The following is a 24,544-nucleotide window of genomic DNA, read 5'->3' as shown; positions in this document are numbered from 1 at the left end:
TGTTTGACAAAATATCTGCAAAACTGTAAATGTAAAGTTAAAGGTTTAATGAAGAAGAGAAGGAAATGAGCTAAATACAACTGTTATGACACAGTGAACGGAAGCTGTTTCCAAGGTTGCTCAATCGGAATTCTTTGTGGGTTTTAGAGGTCAAAGACTTCAGAAATAGTTAGAAATCCTCGATCCATCAATTTCAACAATAGAAGATGAAACTATGAATACAGGAAACAACAGAGAGCTATTACTGTAAGTCTATAAGTGATGTAAGTTTGCTTTCAAACCAGTTTGTCTGTAATCAAAAGTTTAGATTTGTGACCAGGACAGCCTGGAGAACAATACTGAAGTCTACTTAAAAGAAATCTCATCTAAGAGAGTTCAAGCTGAGCTGAAGAATAAAACTGGTCACACCAAATATTGTGTTTCAACAACATCAGAACTCTATAAACTTTGACTTTGCCTTATATACTTAGATTTACTTAAGTATCTTTTAACAATATACCTGCACCTATTTTTCATAGCAAAACATAAAGAACTAATTGGTGGCTTTAAGATATTTGCACATTACTGTATATTTGTGACACACTGGTGAATGCTAATGTTAAACATGGCTGAGGATGGTGTATGTAAAACTAATCACTGCCAGGCTTCAGTTTTTGTGTGTGAGTAGATATCTCCAATATGGAAGTTTGTGAGCATAGACACTTCACTCATCTGCTGTTCAAACCTTCTGTTTGTAAGTTACTGCTGTACGATGCTGCAAATGTTGCCAATACCAATGCAGACACTTTGAACCTATAAAGGCAGCTTATGTAGGGCAGAGCAGTGTGTCATGGATTATCAGATGAATCGTCATCAATTTGTAAATTCAGGACATATTTTAATGATCACCAAAGTACTGTGATTTTTACTTTCCACAATAATTAGTTAATACAACAAAAAACATCTTTTTGATTTTCAGGTATTTTGTAACTGGCTTTTTGGAGACCCGGAATTTAAATGTGCCAGTCTAAAAAGCCCTTGGGGTCAACTTTAACACAATTCAGTGGGCCACATAATTAACTTTGAGATTAGAAACTTCATTACCTTTTATTTCTTAAATTTTTTCACAAACAACATTTCAATGCATCAACGAAACCACACATCAATGTGAACAAGTTGTCATCCTTCCCTGGCTGTTACTTATCTAAGCTTTCCCTTTTTTCACTCACATGTCATTCCTGTGCATTGTCCTTCCAGCGCGCACTGTCACGTCATCTTTTCCTGACTTTGGGATGTTTCCTATTCCACAGCCTGTGCATGTTCAGACAGTGCTCGTGACAGCCTGCGGAGCGCCCCCTGATGTTGGGGGAACTCCTCACATACGCGGTGCAAGATGGTGCTGATGGCATGCAAGCGGTCCGTCTGCCTCTGCAGGGCGGCTTCCACGGATTCGGGGGTGGACAGTGCTCGATAGCTGCCTTCACACACTGTACGCAACCTCTTGGCCCGACTCTGCAGAGCCACTAGGTGTCCTAGGTTCTAGAGAGAGGGAGCGATAATGACAGAGTAATGACATATTAATCAAACAATGAGTAGTTATATTTTATTCCTGATAGGTCGGATAAGTGTGAGTATTTTCCAAGAGTGGAAACTGTGATGAGCAAGTTCTGTGTACGTGACCCAAAAAAAACCAAGTTAAACATTCTCACCACACCTTCATTAAGTTGTGCAATGGTAACAGTTTCACTTCCCATTAGACATTTGTATTGACACATACCGGGTATCATTGTTCCTTTAACAATGAAGAGTGCATCGGATTAGAAGCCAATGAAAAGTGGATCACACCCTCACTGTACATGCAACCCAGTGCAATTCAGAAGAATAACAATTTTAAAGTACAATCACATATTCACATTCACAGTCTGTGACCCTTACCCTTTCTTTGGTATCCTGAAGATTAACAAAGTCAGAGTCGAGGATGTAACTGGTGCTGCACAGTTCTGTGAGATGAGTCTTCCTCTGTGTGATCCTGTCTCTCAAACTCTCCTTCTGTTTTTGTAGCTCCCCAGTCACCTGCTCATACTCTACCACTTGCTGAAGACAAATCCTGCATGTAAGATAAATGCTCAACCTGCTCCAAGCACAAATGAATTAATGTTCCGTCAGCCTCTTTTACCTTGTGTGCTTCCCGGATCTTGCGCTGTAGGCCCTGTATAGAGAGGCTCAGGTCACCCTGTGTAGCCTGTTTGAGGGAGTTCCTCATCATGGCCTCCTTGCGCAAGACGATGGTTTCCCTTCTCGCCACTGTTGCTTCGCTTTCCCTCAGCAGGCATTCCCGTTGCCTCATTAGCTGGCTGAGTCGCACCTGCACAGACACAAACACACTTTGGGTAGAATTCACAAACATTAATCACCCTAAGAGCAAATTGTTATCCAGCATTCTTACAACTTAGTTTTACGACTTTCAAGACAATTTTAAAAATATCTATAAATCTAAACCAAAGAGTAAAACAGTGAAATGTGGATTATTAAATATTAAGTCTCTCTCCTCCAAGTCTCTGTTAGTACATGACTTAATAATTGATCAACAAATCGATTTACTCTGCCTTACAGAAACCTGGTTGCAGCAGGATGATTATGTTAGTTTTAATGAATCAGCACCCCTGAGTCATTCTAACTACCAGAAATCTCGAAGCACAGGCCGAGGGGGCGGTGTGGCAGCAATTTATCACAACAGCCTATTAATCAACGAAAGACCTAGACAGACTTTTAATTCATTTGAAAGCCTGATGCTTTCAAATGAATTAGGACCAATTCTGTTTACATTATACATGCTTCCCCTAGGCAGTATCATTAGAAGACATAGCATACATTTTTACTGCTATGCAGATGACACACAGCTCTATCTGTCCATGAAGCCAGATAACACACACCAATTAGTTAAGACCTGGATGGGCGCACATATTAAACAAATATGTAAGAATGCTTTCTTCCATTTGCGCAACATCTCTAAAGTTAGAAATATCCTGTCTCAGAGTGACGCTGAAAAACTAGTTCATGCATTTATTACTTCTAGGCTGGACTACTGCAATTCATTATTATCAGAAGTCCTAAAAACTCGCTGAAAAGCCTTCAGCTAATCCAAAATGCTGCAGCAAGAGTACTGACAGGGACAAGAAAGAGTGAGCATATTTATCCTGTATTGGCTTCCCTTCATTGGCTTCCTGTTAAATCCAGAATTGAATTCGTTGTTTGTTGGGTTTTTCTCTGTATCTAGTATTATACGATCTACTGTACAATATAAAGCGCCTTGAGGCGACTGTTGTTGTGATTTGGCGCTATATAAGTAAAATTGAATTGAATTGAAGTCCAAATCAAGCATCAGAATGGGAAAGAAATGTGATTTAAATGACTTTGAACACAACAGTGAGTTCACTACCCTCAAACAGCATCTACAGATTTAATCTAAAAGAGCACCTTTGGGTTGTGGTAGAACGGGATCATAGATGTGCAGCTGGCAAATCTGCAGCACCTGTGTGATCCTATCATGTTGATGTGAACCAAAGACTCTGACAAATGTTTCTAGATTCAAAAAATTGAAGCAGTTCTGAAGGCAAAAAGGAGCAATACAATCAAAAATATTTGTATTTGTTGGGTCTATTAAAAATATTTGAACAAATCTGCCTCCTAATGTGATCCCAGTGTTAGTCCTTTCAAAACTGAGTTTGCACTGAGTTAAAGTGTCTATACTTTAATTTTGCAGTTATACGTTGTATGCATCAGTAGTTCATAATGAGAAAGCAAATGAGCCATAAGATCTAACACATTTACAAAAAGCTTCAATAAGATGTATTTTTGCGGCTTTCATATTTTCCGTCACCTTGTCTCTTACAAGCAGGCACTGATTTATATTCTGAATATAATCTGAATATATCAGTATTATGTGCTGTAATCAGACACCAAGCTGACAGATTTATCTGCTTCTATAGAGAAAATAACATGACTGTGAGTTTGGAAGAGCTTGAGATAATTTTTTCCCCGAGGAGGTACGAGAAATAAAAAGACTGAGCTGTTAGTTTTCACATCCAATTGGACCTGGAGCCCTTTTTTGTCTCAGATACCTTTTTTTGATGGAAACTCCTTATATATAAAATTACCCTTGCTCAGAGGTTTAACAGCCTTGAAACTATGACTGATAAAAGTGTCCACAATATAGTTCAATCTTCCTTTACAGTGATACCCATGTTGAGCAGTTAATGCTTAATTAGATCCTGCTGATGAAATCATTTTAATGTTAAAGATTGTTCAGGTAATGAGTAAACTGGAAACGAATAAGACTATGTTTACTATTCATTCATTATTCATTTCTGATCATATAATTGAGCTTTTAATATTTATTCCATCTAAAGAAGAACTGAGACTGAATTGTGGGTTAGGAGAATCGTTACACCACTACTGATGCTGTAAAGTCATATCCACATGTTGTTTCTATTCTTTAAGTTGTAAATTGGAAAATTTGCTGAACTTCATGCCTGATACATGAACCTTTGAGGCTTTTTCCCTTGAAAACTAAAAAAACATTGCACAATACATTTGTAAGCAATAAATTATAAAAAAAAATTGCTGGATGCAAATTAAAACTTATATTAGCAAACTTATATTTATTTAATAAAATAAATTGTCAAAAGGTTCAATAAACAGTGAATTTTCCCAAAAAATTAATTCAAGGGTCAAAGTGATCGAATGCATTTCAAATAAAGCATATCCCACTCTTATGTGTTTATGCATTGTACATAAACAGCACATTTGCACATGGCAGGCTAAGGCTAAAATGTAGATGGCAAATCAGCCTTATAGTCTGTCTGTAATCGTACTGTGTTTACCTCCATACGATGTATTTCAGCTTTCATTGTGTGGCTTTCTCCCTGCCCCACATCCATAGCTGAACGCATCTCTTTTACAAGCTGTGTCTTCTTCTCCCACAGCATGATTTGCCGCCTGTATGCCACACGTGCCAAAGAAAAAGAGAAAATACACACACATGCAGAACAAAGTACACTATTCCATTAAAAATCAAAGTGTTTCTCTGAGTATGTGATTCTTCCGGAAATAACTCTGCATATTTAATGAAGCCCTGCAAAATTTTACCTTCATACTATGAATATGTTTCGAGTTAGAGGCATTTGAGTTACATGGAGCTGGGTTGAAATTTAAAAGATTAGTCGACTAGTCACGATTACGTCGACTATCAAAATCACCGACAACTAATTTAATAGTCAATGGGTTGTTTGAAGCTTTGTAAGATCCTGAAAGATGCATGAATAAGTAGTAGGACTTAAGAGTTGAGAGAGAGATTTAAGAGATTTAAGCAAATTAGCAAATCAACTCAATAATAAATAAATTGAATATGTTTAAGTCAGAAGAAACAAGGACAAAAAGAAAGTGACTGACTCAGCTTCCACCAGACTGTTGAGGAGCCTCTCCTTTTCCTCCTGCGTCTTCTCGACTTTCATCTGCATCTTAACGGCCTCCCTCTCTGCATCCTGGTCACATAATTTTACATAAAGTTATATATTAATATAAAACAGAAGAAAAGAAGAAAATATAAAATGACGAAACCCGCCTGTCATGCCTTAAGTCTGTGAATGAAATCTGTCTCCATCACGGCGTTTTCCTGCTGCAGAGCCTGGCTCAGTTGTCCTTTCTTGCTGAGCAGCATGTTGAGCTTCAGCTGATCACGCTTCAGCATCTTTGAGCTCTTCTCCAGCTCAGCCTCCTCGCAGTGCTCTGATTCTATCTGACCTGAAAGGGTTAGAGTTGGTGTGAGAATGAAGTGGAGATAGTAGCATAGTAGCATACAGGTTGTGACTTGGACGGAGTATGCAGCATGTGCGTCCTGCATACTCTCAAAGTAGAGTTTCGTCTGTTGCCATCCTGTGTACTCTGCCTGCAGTTTGAGCAGCTCCTTGCTGTTGGCTTCTATCATTTGGGTCAGTCCCATCAGAATCCCCTGTCGCTTCATCCAAAGCTGCTGGTCGCTCTTTATATTTGCTGCCAGCTCCTCAATCTGAGCTATTATTGACTGTATCTTGATGTGCAGAGGACCGAGGTCATCATGCTGCAAATGCAGGAAAAATAAATTAAAGCTGGCAGCCTCGTTTTTGAAAAGAATTCAAAATGACACTAAATTATTTTCATTCACTTTCTACTTTTAAAAGCATAATTGATCAATTGAGAAGTTTGAACTTGGCTCACGATTTCCTTCCATCCCGGATTTTAAAGGATGGGTTCGATGTTATTGGCACTGAAACCACAGCACAGAAACGGCATTGCTGAGGGTTTTCAATGATCTTCTAGAACATGTTATAGGCATCAAGGATTCTGCCCTTAATTGGTTAAAAAACTGATACATGCCTTTGTGACCTCCAGATTAGATTATTGTAACTCGCTCTACTCTGGACTCCAACTCGCTCACCTACAACGATTACAGCTCGTTCAGAATGCTGCGGCTCGTCTCGCAACCGGAACTAGAAAGTTTGCCTCTATTATTCCAGTGCTCTCTGACTTACACTGGCTGCTTATTAAATTTCGTATTGATTTTAAAGTTCTGCTGCTTACTTGCCTCACACTCCTCATCCTCCCTGGGAGAGTCTATGCCAGGGTGCTGGAGAGGAGAGTCTGTCCGTTAGTCGAACCTTGGATACAGGAGGAACAATGCGGTTTTCGTGCTGGTCGTGGAACAGCTCTTTATCCTCTCGAGAATACTTGAGGGTGCATGGGAGTTTGCCCAACCAGTCTGCATGTGTTTTGTGGACTTGGAGAAGGCATTCGACCACATCCCTCGAGGGGTCCTGTGGGCGGTGCTGGACAGACACCCCATAGACACCTATGGGGTGTCTGTCCCATTGCTACGGGTCATTCAGTCCTTATACAACCGATGCAACAGCTTGGTCCGCATAGCCGGCAATAAGTCGGACTCGTTCCTGGTGGGTGATGGGCTCCGACAGGGCTGCCCTTTGTCACCGATTCTGTTCATAATTTTTATGGACAGAATTTCTAGGCATAGCCAAGTGCCGGAAGGCTTTCACTTGGGTGGTCTCAGGATTTCATCTCTGCTTTTTGCAGATGATGTGGTCCTGTTGGCTTCATCGGGTGATGGCCTCCAGCTCACCTTGGAATGGAGTGTGAGATCGACAGACAATTGGTGCAGCGGCTGAAGCGATACGCACGCTGTACCGGTCTGTTGTGGTGAAGAGAGAGCTGAGTGTAAAAGCAAAGCTCTCAATTTATCGGTTGATCTACGCCCCTACCCTCACAAGGTGAGGAGTAGTGACCGAAAGAACGAGATCGCGAATACAAGCGGCAGAAATGGGCTTCCTCCGAAGGGTGGCTGGCCTCTCCCTTAGAGATAGGGTGAGAAGTTCGGCATTTGAGAGGGGCTCAGAGTAGAGCCGCTGCTCCTCCACATCGAAAGGAGCCAGTTGAGGTGGTTCGGGCATCTGACAAGGATGCCTCCTGGGCGCCTCCTGGGTGAGGTTTTCCAGGCATGTCCCACGGGGAGGAGGTCCGGGGGCAGACCCAGGACACGCTGGAGATATTATATCTCTCGGCTGGCCTGGGAATGCCTTGGTGTTGGCCTTGGAGGGAGGTCTGGGTTTCTCTGCTTGGGCTGCTGCCCCCGTGACCCGGCTCCGGATAAGTGGAAGAAAATGGATGGATGCTTACTTTGAAATGCCTAAACAACCTTGCCCATGACTATCTCATCGACCTTCTCAGTCTCTATGCTCTCAGCCATTCTTTACGATCATCTGGTCAGTTACTTCTGGCCCAGCCCAGGCACCGTCTGAAGACTAGGAGTGATCGTGCTTTTGCCTCTGTAGCATCAAACCTCTGGAATAGTCTTCCTGCTAGCATTCATGCCTCTGACTCCATCCAATACTTTAAAGCATGCTTGAAAACTTACCTATTCAACCTGGCTTTTCCAACTCACTAATTCTCACCGCTCCTTAATTGCTGTATCGCTACTCATTTCTCTGGATAATCATGATTTCTCCCTATCTCTACTTACTAATGTGTTTGTTTGTTTCTCTGTTTTCTCTATTTGACCTTGTTTTAATCACTTACTGTTCAGTGCAATTATTTACCGTTATTCCTTACTGTGAAGCACTTTGGTGTACCCCCTGGTTTTCAATGTGCTATATATATAAAATTGCATTGTATTCTATTGTATTTATTTATGATCTTAGTAACAAGAAACCACAGCTTCCCCACAGCCACTCACCCCAGTGGTGGCCGCTATTTGAGAAATCTTCGTGTTGTATCCGATGATCGTTGACTGCTTCTGCTCGATGACTCTAACAGATGAAGTAAGCTTAGCCTCAATGGCTGTGATTAACTTGTTGTACTTTGTGATCTCCTGATCAAGGGCCTCCTGAGTCAGGGCCAGGCTGTCCACTCGCTGGCTGACCAGCTGGCTCTCCAGCTTCACCACCAACACCTCCTCCTCTGACTGCTTCAACTGGTACATCTAAAGGGGGGAAAGGAATGATGAGAAGCACATAAATCTAATATCTTCACATATTTGTTTTATTCTCTACACATTTTACAAAGAAAAAAAGCTAGGAATCAAAATGAAAAATGTAATCCTGTCACGTAAAAGCATGAACAAAAAATGTTAAAACTAGTAAAATAATAATACTGAAATTGAATAAAGCTAATTTGACAATATGAATAAATTGCATTCAAATCTCTATGGCTCTATAGTGTACATTAACCTTTATACATGTACTTATTTAACACCTGTTACTACTACTACTACTGTTACTAATCCTGTAGAGCTGTTGTTATTTGCATTATTCTGTCATTTCAAACCAAAAGACTTCATCAGTTGCTTGTGAATTCTCTCTCTTTCTTTATCTATAACGTGATACTGCTGGAGTGTGTCTTTCACTAAAACAAGCCCAAGCCAAAGACCTGGACAATATGTAGGGTATAGTGAATAACACTCTTATGATAATACTAGAGATATCAAAGAAAGGGGATTTAGTGTGAATGGTCTGAAGAGTGTTATCATAAGAGTGTTATGACAGTCTAAGCATTTTCAATACTTTCCTGCTTTTAGTTACCTTCTCTTTTTTGAGTCTGGATATCTTCTCAGTGAGCAGTTGGGAGTACTTGGCAGCGTTGTTGTGGAGGAGCTTATGCTGCATGGAGCTCATGATGTTGTTTTCCAGCTCCAGCCGTGCAGAACTCTCTTTCTCCAGCTGCTTACTCTGATCGTTCACTTGAGCCTGGAGTGACCCAAATTCCTGGAGAAATTAAGGGTGAGATTAAAAAAAGACAAAAACAAAATCAGGCAATGTAATGTTTCTAACCTTGTACCACGACTGCTCTCTGGCCAAACACTGACCTTTGAGAGTCTAGCGAGGGTTCGCTCTGTCTCCTGCAGAGTGAGGAGGAATGTGCTGTAGTGGGCCTGCAGGGCCTCTTGCTGAGCCTGCTTGTCACTGATGAGCTTTCTGGTAGTGGTGCAGTCCATTTGAGACCAATTCAGCTGCAGTGTCAGTATCTCATTTTGCTCCTGCTCTGCATTGATGGACTTCTTGTAGCCATCAATGTCCTTGTCCAGCAAGATCACCTGGTGCTTGGTTTCACTGAGAAGAACAGAAAAAAATGAATGGCTGCTCACTTTTTGTTCTGTGTTACTTTTGAATAAAAAATCAAATAAGGGTTAATATTATCATTGAGTGTTCTAAAAAAATTTTTTTTATAGACATCTGTCATTTTCTATAGACTATGTTTCTATGTTTAGAGCACTGTCATCATTTGTTACATGTACACTTGAAGCGCATTAGCACCTTTAACGTTTACTCAGTAGGACATGAATCAGAAACAGCTTCCCACATCCATCAGTCTCACCGGATGACTTCCTGCATCGCACCGAAGGCCTCGTCTCGTCTCCTCAACCCCATGAGGCAGCTGCTCCACTGCTGCAGCAGCTGTTTACGGGCCACCAACAGTGACTCCATCTCCATCTCAGCCTGCACAAAGATGTAAAAATGAATGACTGATGTTGTTTGATGACTGCCATAATCAGAGAATTCTTATTTCATTCATGAGTTAGTAAACTTAGACAAAAACATAACCTGTTTGTCTTTTTCTCTCATCCAAATATTTTTGTGTTGACTGTATCCATTTACATCATTAAATCAACTAGTAAGATACACCCACCAGCCACTTCATCAGTTACAGGTAGTTCAGGTTGGACAAACTTGCCTTCAAAACAGCCTTTTTTAAAATTGTGGCACAGATTCACAGATGCTCTGTTGGACGGAGATGTGGTGACTGCTGGCTATAGTGAACTCATTGTCATGGTCAAGAGTCCAGTTTGAGATGTTCTGAGTTTTGTGACATGGTTCAACATCCTGTTGGAAGTAGCCGTTAGAAGATGGGTAATATGTGGTTGTGGTCATAAAGGAATGAGCACCAACAAGAGTCAGGTAGGTGTGGTATTTCATCAGTGCTCAGTCGATACTGAAGGATCAAAGGTGTGCCAATAAAATATCCCCCACACCATTACACCAGCACCATCCTGAACAGCTGATACTGTGTGAATTGCCTCCACTTCCTGTTCTTATCTGAAGGGAGATTCACCCTTAGTGATTTTCTGCAGTTGTATCCCATCTGCTTCAAATCATGCATTCAGAGGTGCTCTTTCTGCATACTTTGGTTCTAGCAAGTGTTTATTTGGCTTACTGTTGTCTTCCTATCAGCTCAAAGAAGTCTGTGTCATGATCCTGGGTCTTATGACCCAGCGGTTTGAATTTTTGTGTTTTGTTATTTTGTATTATGGTTTGAGTCCACCTTGTTAGTTTAACGTTTTAGTCCCTAGGTTGTTATGTTTAGCTATTGGTTGTCAGATTTCCTTGTGTAATTGCTCCTACGTCTCCCTCTGTATATTTGTGTTTATATAATTCTGAGCTCCTGTGCGTTGTTTCCCCTCGTGTTTTGTCCCATGTTTCCCCTGCCCATGATGTCAGTCCTCTCTCCGTGCTCTCTCTCCCCTCCTGTCTGTGTCTCTGTGTTCTTCCTGTGTTACGTTTAAGGTCTGCACCTTGGGTTAGTATTTTCAGTTCCGTATCCTCCCTGTCTTGTTATGCGTAATTGTCCTCAGCTGTGCTCCCATATGTTCCCACCTCACTCATTACCTTCTGTATATTTATGTCAGAATCACCCTCTGTTCCATGTCGCGTCGTCCCTCATAGCTGTGTGTGATTCTCGCTGTGTCTTCTTGTGCATATTATAATTAGTTTTTCCCAGTTTAGTTTCGTATTGTCGTATCGCCTGTTTCCCAGCAATAAAGCTGTGCTTTCGAGTTTACTCCCCGTGAGTTTGCATTTGGGTCGTCTCCTGCCTGCACACAGCCGAAACATGACAGTCTGGCCATTATCCTCTGATCTGTGGCATCAAACAATTTGTCTCAGACAACTGCTGCTCAAAGAATATTTTCTCCTGGTTGTGCAGTATATCAGCAGTTTAAAAAAAAGACTGTCTCATGTGCTCCAACAACCATGCCACGTTCAAGGTCACTTAAATCACCTTTAAGAGACCTGTTCTGATGCACAGTTTGAACTCCAGCAGGTTGTCTTGTCCATGTCTAGATACCTAAATGCAAGTACTTGAATGTGAATCCATATATCAAGGAAAATTTTCACTCAATCAATCACTGGATAAATGAACTGGGCTATTGTTTTAATGTTTTCAGTTTTACTAATCGATATAAAAGCAATATTCACATCAATGAAATATTTATTTGCTATGGGTAATATGAAAGTTGACACTTTTAATAGTGAAATCACCCAATACTAACTAGCACCTTATCTCACTAGCTCACTATTTTGCTTTTATGTCCAAAAAAAGGTCTGGTGGGCAACTAATTCTTGTTCAAGCTGCAGGGATAAAGTGCTCATCTCTTCATGTAAAGATGCAGCATATAACCTTTTACGGCACAGCAGTTACCTCTGAGAGAGCCTCTTTGGCTGTCTGTGTCTCCTCTGCATGAGCACTGGTTTTGGACTCATACATGGCTATCTGCTGCGTCAGCCTGTCCAACTCCTTTGTTAGTCGCTCCACATATAAATCCTGATGTAACAGATGAGTATTTTCGCTTAGTTAAAATTATGTTGATATACCAGATAGTGTATATATTGACAAATACAATCAAATCGTAATAATTTACATGTGAGTGTCTACCTGCTTTAATTTCTGGTCTTCTGCCTGGGTCTTCTCAGCTCTCGCTTTGCGTCTAGCGTTATTCATGGTTTTGACTTCAGAGCGCAGACCTTCACTGACTCCTTGGATGAAGATGAGATACTGTGTCATGCTGTCTAACTGCGCCTGTAGCTGGGACTCTGAGGGAGGACAGAGGAGAGAGCATAAACATAATGGCTCGAATCACAATTTCAGAAACATGAACAGATACAGATGTTGCCTTTCTGTTGCTCAAACAGTATTACATAGGCCCAACAAAGGCTGCTTTTAAAAGGGAAAGATTAAAAAATTATAAAATCTGTTTACATTTATTTTAACTTCTTAACTTGCGCCATTGAACTTTTAGGGTTTCACATCCATCAGATTCTCACTTATACTAACATAAAGCCAAATGCATAAAAAATAGTTGATCTTAAAGCTCCAGCTTTCTGGCTGAAACGTGTAAACCTAAGGGGTGAATATAAAGAAGTTGCATAAAGTGGAATCCTAATGTAATTGAATTTTACAGCATTTTATTTTATTTTACTGCAGGCTGAGTAACAATCATAAGTAGTACGAGTGAACTCACAGTGGAAAACAACCCCAAACAGAGAATGAAGCTTGATTCGGATGGAGGATAATAGTAGCAATAAAGTTCTCTTTAAAAAAAAACAAAAACATAATTGTAATGTGGTCATTGGGACAGACATCAAGAGTCATATAAAATCAAAACTAATCCTGGATCAGCACAAAGACACAACCTCTAAATGACAGTCCAGGCTCACCATTGGCTCTGGCTTCGCAGACCTTTCTGGTCATGCTGGAATGTTGACTCTTTATCTCCTCCAGCTGGTTCAGAACCTGCTGGTGTTTGGTTTCGGCTTGTGTCTTGGTCTCATGGAGGTCATGCAGCCTGTTCTGCTGTCTGACCAGATGCTCCTGAATCCTGAAGACCTCCACACCTAATTCCTGATTGTGGCTAGCATCATCCTTCGCAACTGCATGCTGATGGAGGAGGAGAGCAGTTAGAAATCACAGAAAAATCAATAATTCTAGACGATAACCGACTTTATACATGCTTTTATGTTGGGTACTAAAATGGCTTTCCTTCATCCAGGACAAAGCCTGGTATAAAAGTACTGGTTCTACTTATTAGTGGTTGCCGGTTGGAACTGGAACTGAAAAAGATTTTATTGTATTTGTAACTTATTTCCAACATTGTAACCCTTTTGGGGACATTTTAAAAATAAATCTGTGACCTTCAAACATTAGTCATTATATGAACATTATGTGAACCCATTATGTGAACATATTCAGATAATGAGGGGAACTCTTAAAATGTTTTATACAAAGTGCTTTAAATTTCAACTCATTACATATGAAATATACTGTACTATAAATCAATATTCGCTATATATACCATACATGACATTTAATATATTGTGTTTGTCATCATTACCCATTTGAGTGATGAAGGCCTCACACCTTAACCCTGCAACAAGTGTTTTTCTTGGAAAGGTAAACAGTTTGTGGGTGTTGCATCTTTCCTAAACACCTGTCGTATGTAATACAGAAGATGTGAAGTGTTCTGCAGTTGCCATACAGTTCTACAGCACCATCTTCTGGGCATTTAAATAGAAAAATTGCATTTGTTTGTATAGAAACTAGCTTGTTTGCTCCTGCATGTGTGAATCAGTGTATTAACTGAGCAAAGATGGAGAGAGTTTTTGGTCAGAGAAGTGGCCGACCTTTTCCCTCAGTGTATGGTTAATCCTCTCCAGCTGTTTTCTAAGCTGGATTGTCAGAGCAGCTTGTTGTCTTCTGACCACGGGCTGCCAACAGATTAAATATAGTATCAGTAACGTCCCAGTGGAAGACAAAGATATGTAGTATTAATGCTTCACATCCATCATAATTCAATTTTCTTTCTGATGAGCACTAAGACAAAAATCGATTCATTATTTAGTAAACACACTGGTCGTGTAAAGATTAAAGGTGAAGCTACAAACATGCTCAGGATCAAGAATGATCAACTCCTCTTCCTCATCTTCTGGCAGTGGCTCATGATCCTCCATCTCCTCCGATGTGTGTGAACGGTGAGCCATCTGAGCAATATCCTCTTGCACTGAAATACAGTGAAAGGCATCATTTAACCAAAAAATAAATAATCATGTAAAAAGGGTACATATTGCTATAGAATATATAGAAGTAAATCCCACAGAGGATTAATGTGGGACTTACTTAAATTTGTGGCCGCAGGGAAGTTTTCATCCACTACAGTGAGGTCATGGTAACGCTGGGCAGCAGGGCTCTCTGGCTGTGGCAGTGACTGAGCCTGTGAGTCCGGAGACAAACATGAAGCATGAATAGAGCTCCTTAATAGCTGCTGTGATTTAAACATTGAGAACTGTTAGACTGAAGATGTCAAACATGAACCTGCCCACCAAAGGGGCCAAACTGGCTGAGTGAGTGGTTTTGCAAAATGTAAATTTGCAAAGAAGGAGGACACACTTCTTTAAGAATGGATCCTGTCATGAGAGTCCAAACTGCTGATTCCATTTGAGCCAAATGACTAACACTACTGCAATATTTTGTGCATCCAACAGTTAAGACTGTGAGTGCAGCAGCACAGCACCTGACCAAACATCCAAACTGCATCAGTGTTCAATGACCTGTTGCTAAAATAGCAACAAAGTAAGGAAACAAAACCACAGCAGATACACATATCAAACCTCTTTGTAATGTGAGGCAGTCGCTCCAATGTCTTCTTCAGCGTCGTCACTTCCATGATGCAGGTTGGGATCTGTCTCATTTCGGGGGGAGCTTTCCTCCCTTCCATCATCATCTCCTGGGTTCTGCATTGGACCTAAAACTTCACATGAAGATTTATATTTTCTCCAGGTGACTAATATGTGTATTTGCCCCAAAGGTCAAAGGCTAATGGTGAGAGAGAGAGGGCTTTTGAGAAATTTTCCGACTTTTTTCTTAGCAATGCTGAAAATATAAGAGCAAATATTTTAACTTGTGGCGCTAATCCCTTTTTTATTAGTCAGCTATTGCCACGTTTGAAGATTCTGAACATGTTTTCTTTTCTCAGATGTCATATGACATGTTTCACTTCTATAACAGATGTCCTGCCTGCCATCTTGGGTTTTGATTTAATGGGCTGTGGTGTTCTCTCAATTATAAATGCAAAACTGCCAAACAGTAGTCCAGTCATTCTTAAAGAAACAAAATTTGGAAGTGGATGTCTGGAGTCTTTTGGCTAAACAATATCTATGAAATCTTTTAATCAGGTTTCAGGGTTTTTCCACAGTGTTAAATCTTCTCTCTTGAAACTGAAAAATTATATTCTAGTTGATACCTGTTCAGGTGGTTGTTCAGTTTTAGTTCTGCTGAACTTGAGTGCTGCTTTCGACACCCCATGACTTACACACTCATGACTTACTCTTTGAGGGCTGTGTTGGAGTCAAGTTTTGACTCTTAAATGGTTTAATCTAATATTAAACTCAGAAATTTCTAGTTAGCATTGGATAATACACTTCTGCACCAGCATTATCACATCTACAGGTACACAGGGGTCGAGTTTTTTCTATGTCCACGCTCCCTCATGGTCAAATTATTTGTCAAAATAGCATCAGTCTAGATTTTGCAGCCTATTTTACCTTTGAATCGTGGAAATGTTATATAAGACTGCTCAATGAGTTTTGGATATAAAAAATACAGTGTCCTACGGTTTCTTACACTTAAATGAGTGCAAAACAGAGGTCATATTGTTGTGTGTTGCCCTTCCACTAAGGTCCATATAGGTCTGCTTCCCTAACCTATGGAATCAGGGTGGGTCCTTCGTAATTAATAAATAATAATGATCAGAAACAATCATTATCTCTTTTAGTGCGCCCCAGGGCAGCTGTGGCTACAATGTAGCTTGCCATCACCAGTGTGTGTGTATGTGTGTGTGTGAATGGGTGGATGACTGAATGTAGTGTAAAGCGCTTTGGGGTCCTTAGGGACTAAGTAAAAGCGCTATACAAATACAGGCCATTTGCCGTTTTTCATTATACACAATGAAATTAAATTAGTAAATACATTGCACTCATTATTGATTTTTACAATTTCATGTGTTGACCAGAACTCACCTTATATATTCAAGTTTTTCTGAGCCTACTTGAAAATGAATAAAATATCAAGTGGAAATCTGAAGATTTCCGGGCTGGGCTTATGGGTAACAAATACCTTCCTTGTATTTAAAATTAGCTATGTTTCTGTATTCTTGCTAGCTTCGCGCTAAGTCCTTCAACAATAGAGAGGGTTTGTGAGGATCACAGTATAATAACTGTCAACCTGACTTTGGCGCTTTAATAGTCAAAAGAACAATTTAGAGTTTGCGTACCAATACCATCGTACTATATCGTACCAATGATATAATTTAATTTTGCATTTAGGATACAACTTACCACGGTAGCGTTACGGGTACAGTCGATAAAGGTTACTAGGCAACCGTAAACTTCCGTAGCTGGCGTCTGCGCAGTCTCAGTCAGACATCAGTCGCTGTGGCGTTTTAACACACAGGTAGCACGTAGGATGTACGCGCTTATTTACGACCGCTTACAGAATAAAAGTCATTTCTAGGAGTTACTGACATGTTCAAAGCTAATTTCTTAATGCTGTGGTAACATTTTATCTCCAGCCAACAACTGTGAGAGGGCTGGAGGAGCCTGTAAGAGAGTAGACAAATATTTAGATGCAATTTATGGCCTCATTTTGGGCAGTGATCTTTGTTTTGATAATCACATAAATACGGTTTAAATACTGCTTTCTATCACTTAAAGGTTATATCTAGGACTATAAAATTCCTGTCTCAAACTGACTATGAGATGCATTCATCTCATTCATGGGTTTAAGTTGGTTATATTATTGCAGCACTCTATTTGAAGGACCAAATCATCAGCACAACATCTCTGGCTTATTCAAAATGCAGCAGGCAGAATCCGTACAGGTAGATGGAAATTTGACCTCATTAACTTAGTTTTGAAGTTACTTCACTGGCTCCCAGTGCTATATATACACATTCTTCTATTAGTTCACAAATCTCTCAATGGTTTGGCCACCCAGTATGTCTCTGACTTGCTGACTGTCAAAAACCCAGACTGGGTCTTTTAACTGTTCTCAGAATCAAATCTCAGTCTGTTGAGGGTGCTTTCAGTTTTCTGGAACAAGCAGCCTGCTGACTTGAGATCAAAAACAGACTCAAAACCTTTTTGTTCACACAGGTCAATAAGTGTTGTTGTTTTGCTTTGTTCTGTCTTTAATGCCTTCAGTTTCCGTACACATTCAGTCTCATGTATAAAATGTCTTGTATAAATAAAATTGCCAGGAGAAAAGAAAGGAATAGGGAAGAAGTGTTCAGTGAATCAATTCCACTTCCTGTCAGTTATGATCATAACGAATTACAGTAGTCCAGCCTAGAAGTAATAAATGCATGAACTAGTTTTTCAGCATCACTCTAAAACAGAATATTTCTAAATTTAGTGATGCTGTGCAAATGGAAGAAAACAGTCCTACATATTTGTTTAATATGTGCATTGAAACATATCCGTCTCTTGATGGCAACAGTTATAAAACAGTATGTAAGGACTGGAAAAAGTTACATCACAACTAAAACTTCCAGACGTGAAAGAAAACGATGAAGTTCTTGAGTTCTTTACCTATAATACCTTTAGGTACAATAAAGAGATGGTTACAGCTCCAACTATAAGCTTTAATAAAAATCAACGTGATTTAAGTGATGAACTGAGCCCAACATCAAATTATTATTAATCTATTATGAAAACAAGACCCACTGCTAGAGAAGATAAACTAAGCATTTGCAACCCAAATTGTGAGAAAGCAAAAAACAACAATAAAAAGCTTTGACAAGATTTATTTTGCTCTATAAATAAGGCAGATACACATAATCACTGGATTTGGCTTTGAAATTAAAATGTAAATTTTAAAAAGTCATGAATAATTCACAGATACAAATAACTTCATGAGCTTTACATATATCATCAAAAAATTCTCTTTTAATTCTCTTTATACCAAAAACATTGACACAAAACCTGAAACCATAACCCACTTAGACTTCCAAAATACAAGGAAAAAAAACCCCCTCAACATTAACGCATGTACTGTAGTACATCTGTAAATGTCACTTCACAATGCTTTGTCAATACAAGATGTGTACCTGTGAGCAGAAAGAGCAGTCCAACTCTGGGCCTAATTAAAGGACTTTGGTTAAGATTAGAAACAAAGTTAACGAGCTTTTTTTTCTTTTTTCCCCCAGAAGGGTGCACATTCTTGGCAATAGGTTTATGAACCAGTCTGTACCTTAGCTTCACTGAAGTGTCCTTCTACATACAGTGTGGAGGTTAAAGTCGTTTTAAAGCACTGTCACATATCTTAATTAAAACTGTTAAGTGCATCGATAAATAAGCCACTCAGCTCTCCGTAAGCCCGATTATCGAATAGGACATGTCTAAAATGATATGCAAGGAGAGCTAGTGTTTATCATAAGAAAACCTTCATTAGTATTTGTGCAATAATTTGCATATCCCAGTCAAATGTTTGCCGGGAGAAAAGACGTTTCCATTCAAAAACAACTGAAGCCACAAACACCCGTACGTACATTCAGCAGACGTGTTACAGGGCTCTTACTTCTCAGACATACACTTATAGTCTCTATCATTTTAAATTCTATGTAGCATTTCTAACATTGCACTTATTTGTTGCGTACTTGTCATAAGCATTAAATTTACGCTGTGAACGACAGTTCCTACATGACGCATGTTTGCTCTTGAGCATTTCTTCCATGTTAACACGGATAATGGCATCAGTGGCATTAATAAAAAAAACAAGGAAAAAAAAAAAAAAAAAAAAGAACAGGGTTTGGCAAGTGAACGGGGTGTTCAAGATCTGGTCACAGCACAAATCAATACTGTAAGTTAACACCTGATTAAAAGTCGCTGACACAAAGCCACTTAAAGGTTTAATCTTTTTCGGTAAATAAACATCAAGTATCTGATTTATTTCGCCTGTTTCTCTAGAAAAATCTACATACATCACGCTGTGAGCACCACTTGCTCAGTCTCTAAACTAAAAAGGCCTACCATGCGCCGTCTCACTGTCTCATCACGTGCAGGCTGTAAGGTATGTGGTGAATGCTTTCACATTGACATGTTCATAGCACATTATATACTTATATGTTCTCCTCTTATTAGCTTAACCCCCTCCCGGTTTTGAGCCAAACGTGACTCCCTTCATATGTCCATCCTTAAACTCTAAAAGACAAATCAATCTATCCTCTGATAAATACCACTTAAGGGAGCAGCAAGCAACAGTTTGTTTGTCATTAGTGTTTATTTGGTCGACTCTACCTTGTTCTTGTAGAATTCATAGTCTATTCTATGGGAATGTGTTCGTGTTACAGTAGCGTCAGACCTATCGACTTTGGCTCCGGTTTCCATTCTAAGACGCTGTAATAGTTAGGAAATACTGTAAACAATCATCATGGCTGGCTGGTGCTCTCCCTCTCTGGCTGGGAAGGCTCTGGGTCCACTGGGGGGCCAACTAAAGGGCCACCAGCTGTGCGTGGGTCCATGGCAGAATGCATGATCGGCAGCCACACGTCATCCATGTTTGGCATTACAAGGATTTTCTAAAAGATGGAGAGATAATGGACAGGCAGTATTTAATATGCTTGATTCAGCGTGAAACCTAAAGTGAAGTGGTTAATTTGCCCAGTTTATTAATAAAATGCACTCATGTTCCTAGTGCATTAATTGACTAGACTGAAAATGGGTGGAAAATTTGAATAATTTCTAGGGATTTCTGTGTGTCTTGGGTCTGAGTGAAACATCTCCATTGGTAGGTGTTCAGGAAGCATCCTAGTCAGATGCTTGAACCCACTCAACTGAATCCCTTTGATGTGAAGTAGCAGCAGCTCCCTAACTAACATGCCAGATGAGTAAAAACTGCCAAAAAGGTAATTAAGGAGCTGAAATGTTGACTGTGTAACAATCTACAGCTAATGATGTTAACACTTGTTTTTAACCTTCACTCCATTACAAAAGTGCATGCACCCAAAAATGCGTCTCAAGTGCATCAAATCCTCTAAACACCATCTGCTGTTGTCATAATTGTGCGCATGGTTGAGGACTACAACTGCTGGCATCACTGCCTTGCTCTACACTTTACCCTACATACTAATATGCATACATAAATCCATACATAGACGAAGACCATAAGCACATCAGCAAAGTGTGTCTTTTTAGCTCTACCTTCTGTACGGAACCATAAATAAATGTTGCTGTGCTCCGAAGTATGACTGTGTCAGTGACTTACAAAAATTAAAGAGAAATGTTGTGTTTACGATACCTCGAATTCCTGCTTCAGTTTTTTCTCTATCCAGTCTGTGACATGAGCCAGAGTGACTTCTCTTTCTCCCAGTTTAGGTCGTGCCTTCAGTTCCAGGTGAGGTGGTGTCCTGAAGCCATACCTGCACCAGAAAACAATCAACACCCTCACCATCACGGCTAACGACTGACATATGGCCACCACTAGAGGGCAGTAAGAGACTGTATAAAGAAATACACATTTATTTAGCTGAGTAATTCCACCAGTTCTGGGTATCCTCACAGTTTACTTAATAAACAAAGGTAGTTGGATTTAAGTTTAGGGTAAAGGTATCTGGAGTCTAAAAAACTGTTTACAACAAACGTGTTGTTGTCATTCTGGTAAACCTGCACCTTCACTCTGTGCATTCCACAGGTTACACAGCAGGACAAGACTTTCTTCACATACCATATCCTGTCAGTAGGAGGAGGGGGAATGTTGACTGCCAGTGTTCCTTGGAGCTCCTGCACCTCCACCGTGAGCAGCAGCGGTGTGTTGGACACTTCTTCCATTTTCTTTTTGATGAACTCCGTCTCTGTGGCCTTCTGGAAGTATTTGGACTTTGTGATCTTGTCCACAAAGCGCATGATCTTGCTCGATTTATGTCCTCCAACAAAGCTGTATTTATTAAAAGGAAGATTTGGGTTAAACAATGCAAACTTTCCTGTAATCCAATAATTCTATTTTTTCATTTTGATTTCTTCTATTATTTAGTTTTATTAGTGAAATAAATACAGATGTGACAGGTGAAATTATTTTAGAATTAGTGATCAGAAATGAATTACACATACATTTTTTTAGACAGTCCCAGTTCCAATTAAATTTAACCAGTACTTTTGTAACCTGAAGTAATCATAACACTCATTTCCTGTTTACATTTACAGTCCTTTGATTACAAAAAGCACGCCCCTTTACACTCACCCCTCCGCTCCAGTCAAATCATTGGAAACATCTGAGGAGTCTTCCTCATCTGATGAACCTGCGCTGGATGACTCTTCATCACTGTCAGCCAAGCAGTAAGTTCGTGGCCTGTATCTAGAAACACATGAACAAATAAATGAGGATTGTAATGTGCTGGCTTCTATGCATTTATTAACAAATGCAAACGGTTTTGCTTTGTGTTTTTTATCGTTTTTAATATGCCATCTATGATTACTCACATGCACACATGCTTATAACGCTGTTTTAATAAACAACTTAGTAAGTTACTAAAAAAGAAAAGAAAAACAAAGCTTCACGAGAATTATTTTCACAATTTTTCAGGTGGTGTACACCTTGTTTCCTCATGAGACCTTGAAAAAAAAAAAAAAGCCCCCTTTCCCATTATTTTTGGGAATCCCCAAACATTCATATTGTAGACCAGTGGTTTTAATTTGCACCTTTTACACCAAAAAGCAATGGAAGAATTGACAGGACACCTGTATCCGTATCTGTCATGTGACATGTTCTCAGTTCTTCTTTTGATTGTACTGTGAGACAGAGGAATTTTTGACAGCCGACTTTGGTTCAGGCCCAGTGGTCTAATCACTTTCAGACGTGATGTTTAGTTTCCAAATGCCTCTTTGGCATGCTTAGCAGAATGGCCAATGTCTCCTGACAGTTGCTGAAATCCCCGAGCTGACTGAAGCCAGAAGATAGAAAGATTATTATTTTTTCTCTTGTCTTTAGACGGTGGGTTATCTGTATGGTTAGCTGACGTTTGCTCAACACAAGAAAAGTGATCCTTTGACAGGAGTGACTGGATGAGAAATGGATGGATGGCACAGATGACTGTCAATACATGACCTTATCCTTATTTAATGTCAGAAAATCAATGCTGTCAGATACTTTTTACTCTTTCAGAGCTTTCTAATAACTCTTGACAGTAGTACAGAGTGTCACAACATACCAGGACTTGAAAAAAGTGGAATCTGTGCCTCCTGATCTGTATTACATTAACATACTAACATGTTACTGCTCTGTAGTGCAAAGACGTAATCCGAGGGATGAAAATGGAGAGAGATGAAGTAAAAGCTAATGAGATTATAGCTGGTATTAGGAAATGACGACTCCCAAACTAAAGAAACTGTAACTGGAAAATGAAAGCTGATGCTGATTAAAGCACTCACCGAGGGAAGAAATGCATCCGATTAACAACCCCATATAGGCAGAATCCAAAGTTAACAGCAGGGAAAAAGAGGGGGGGGGGAGGTATAGGAGACAGAAAAGACAAAACACTGAGAGAAACAGGTGAGGTACCGGACAGTGTACTAGATACTAAAGACCACACGCGTTGTTTAAGTCCCAGGAGAACCCCCCCCACCCCCCACAAAACTCTGCATTAAATCCAACAAAGGCTGTTCCAACAGGTGCACACAGTATTGTGGTGGAGATCGACTGTCTTACCCATCTTTGCCAAATTCGCCAGGGCGCAGGCTTTCTCCCTCCTTGCCCAGGCGAATGAGGTTCATCTTGGTTTCCAGGGTCATCAGGAAGGAGCCACTGTAGGTCATCTCTAGGTCAAACCACAGACCTGAGGGGGAAAAAAAAAAAAAAAAAAAAAAATTACTAGGAAGGTCGATATGAGGAAAAAAAAAAGTAAGATATGAAACTGCAAAATGTAAGATTAGCAGATCACTGTTATATTGTAAAAAATGGCTTCCCAATCTGAGTCTATTAGTGACAGTAGAAAGAAACATAATTACTAATTTTGAAGCTAAAACATTGAGAATCTTCCATTTCACAGTCATCCTCACCACCTCTCGTCTCAGACTTACTCTCACTATTCTCATAAAGCTGTGCTGCTCTTTCTGTGGCACCTCTCATTCCCCTCCAAGCATCACTAAAGCAGGGAACCCAACTGATTTTATTTTCTTGATCTCTCTGCTTAGATGAGAAAGACACACTGAAGCACCCCGAGAAGGAAGGGAAAAACTGGAAGACATCCTTTAAACGTAGGCGGAACAGTTGGAGAGCACACAGCTTTTCCCTAAGCCTCTGTTTGATAACAGCAGGGAGATCTGGCTGCAAAAAACAGGGCTCTCCTTTCCCTCCTCTTTTCTTGTTACCTCTGTACTACCAAATTTGCTGTAATCTGATAGTAGAAACTTGTTAAAAATCTCCATAGAAAGCTTGGCTTGACTGGGGCAGGCTGTGTATGCCCCCCCCCCCCCATGTTTCCCCATTTTTTTCCACCCCCAATTCTCTCCTTATAAAATAGTCACATGGTCTTTGTGTGCAAAGACTTACTATAAACTTGTTAGTGTGTTTCTCTTGGCACCACTAGAGGGCAGCAAAGTTTGAGAGATGAGGAACTGATGAACAGCAGTAGGGAGCCAAAAAGTCCACAACCTGGGTAGTTATTTAACAGCTTCGTGACAACAGCCCATCGAGAACAGGCTTTTAAATCTGAACAGGATGAATTAAGGGTCTAATCTGAAACCTTTTTCCCTACAGTGGGCTCAGGTGGGCGAGACAGCTATTGTGGGTCAACTTGTTCCCCATCAAACAAAAGTGATCTTTTTTTATCCTTGACGAAACATTTTTGGGATTGAAAAAAAAAAAAAGTGCAATATAATTTGCATGATATATGACCTTCATAGTCATCAGTTCTATACATGAGGAAGATTCTTGACTAATGTGTTAGACCACACTGTCCAACATCATCATTAAAAACACCAAAAAAGGAAATATCTTTTGAAAGAATAGTCTTTAATCCCTGCAACAGAGATACAGAGACTTGGAGAATCAATGTCCTGGAGCAGATAATGGCCCCACACCTTTACAAGTGTTCTAATAACTGGAATGTTGGTGGTTTGGTTCCTGGCTGCTCAAGTTTATGCCTTTGGCAAGATACTGACCCCTAAAGGTCCTGTAACATTGTGATGTAGGAGAATGCTCTTTT

General features: G+C 40.0%; 2 protein-coding genes across 4 annotated transcripts in view; both read right to left on the bottom strand.

The window, feature by feature from the left end:
* ccdc40 (coiled-coil domain 40 molecular ruler complex subunit) lies at positions 1 to 16,741 on the bottom strand. The gene is made up of 19 exons (XM_080880032.1): positions 16,686 to 16,741; positions 14,961 to 15,100; positions 14,470 to 14,563; positions 14,238 to 14,353; positions 13,977 to 14,060; positions 13,014 to 13,233; positions 12,232 to 12,389; positions 11,998 to 12,120; positions 9,898 to 10,019; positions 9,389 to 9,632; positions 9,105 to 9,287; positions 8,261 to 8,506; positions 5,884 to 6,097; positions 5,612 to 5,781; positions 5,431 to 5,522; positions 4,863 to 4,977; positions 2,156 to 2,344; positions 1,915 to 2,073; positions 1 to 1,518 (listed from the first exon to the last, which is right to left on the bottom strand). Exons 2-19 carry the CDS (start codon positions 15,087 to 15,089, stop codon positions 1,279 to 1,281), a joined length of 2,898 nt encoding a protein of 965 aa, XP_080736158.1. The 5' UTR covers positions 15,090 to 15,100; positions 16,686 to 16,741; the 3' UTR covers positions 1 to 1,278.
* Positions 16,742 to 18,135: 1,394 nt separating this feature from the next.
* Positions 18,136 to 24,544, bottom strand: part of LOC308395413 (testis-expressed protein 2-like) — a 34,064-nt gene continuing 27,655 nt past the window's right edge. For 2 of the 3 annotated variants that reach the window (XM_080880261.1, XM_080880262.1), the window contains 5 exons: positions 23,047 to 23,173; positions 21,583 to 21,696; positions 21,070 to 21,279; positions 20,644 to 20,764; positions 18,136 to 19,924 (listed from right to left, as the gene is read on the bottom strand). In XM_080880261.1, coding sequence (XP_080736387.1) covers positions 19,775 to 19,924; positions 20,644 to 20,764; positions 21,070 to 21,279; positions 21,583 to 21,696; positions 23,047 to 23,173 — 722 coding nt within the window. In that variant the 3' untranslated portion in view covers positions 18,136 to 19,774. The remainder of the gene's footprint in view (positions 19,925 to 20,643; positions 20,765 to 21,069; positions 21,280 to 21,582; positions 21,697 to 23,046; positions 23,174 to 24,544) is intronic. The other variant, XM_080880263.1, reaches the window with a different exon arrangement.

This window comes from Rhamphochromis sp. 'chilingali' (genome assembly GCF_963969265.1).
Source record: "Rhamphochromis sp. 'chilingali' genome assembly, chromosome: 4".
NCBI lineage: Eukaryota > Metazoa > Chordata > Actinopteri > Cichliformes > Cichlidae > Rhamphochromis > Rhamphochromis sp. 'chilingali'.
The sequence above is the reverse complement of the archived record's forward strand: the minus strand, read 5'-3'. Positions and strand labels throughout refer to the sequence as shown.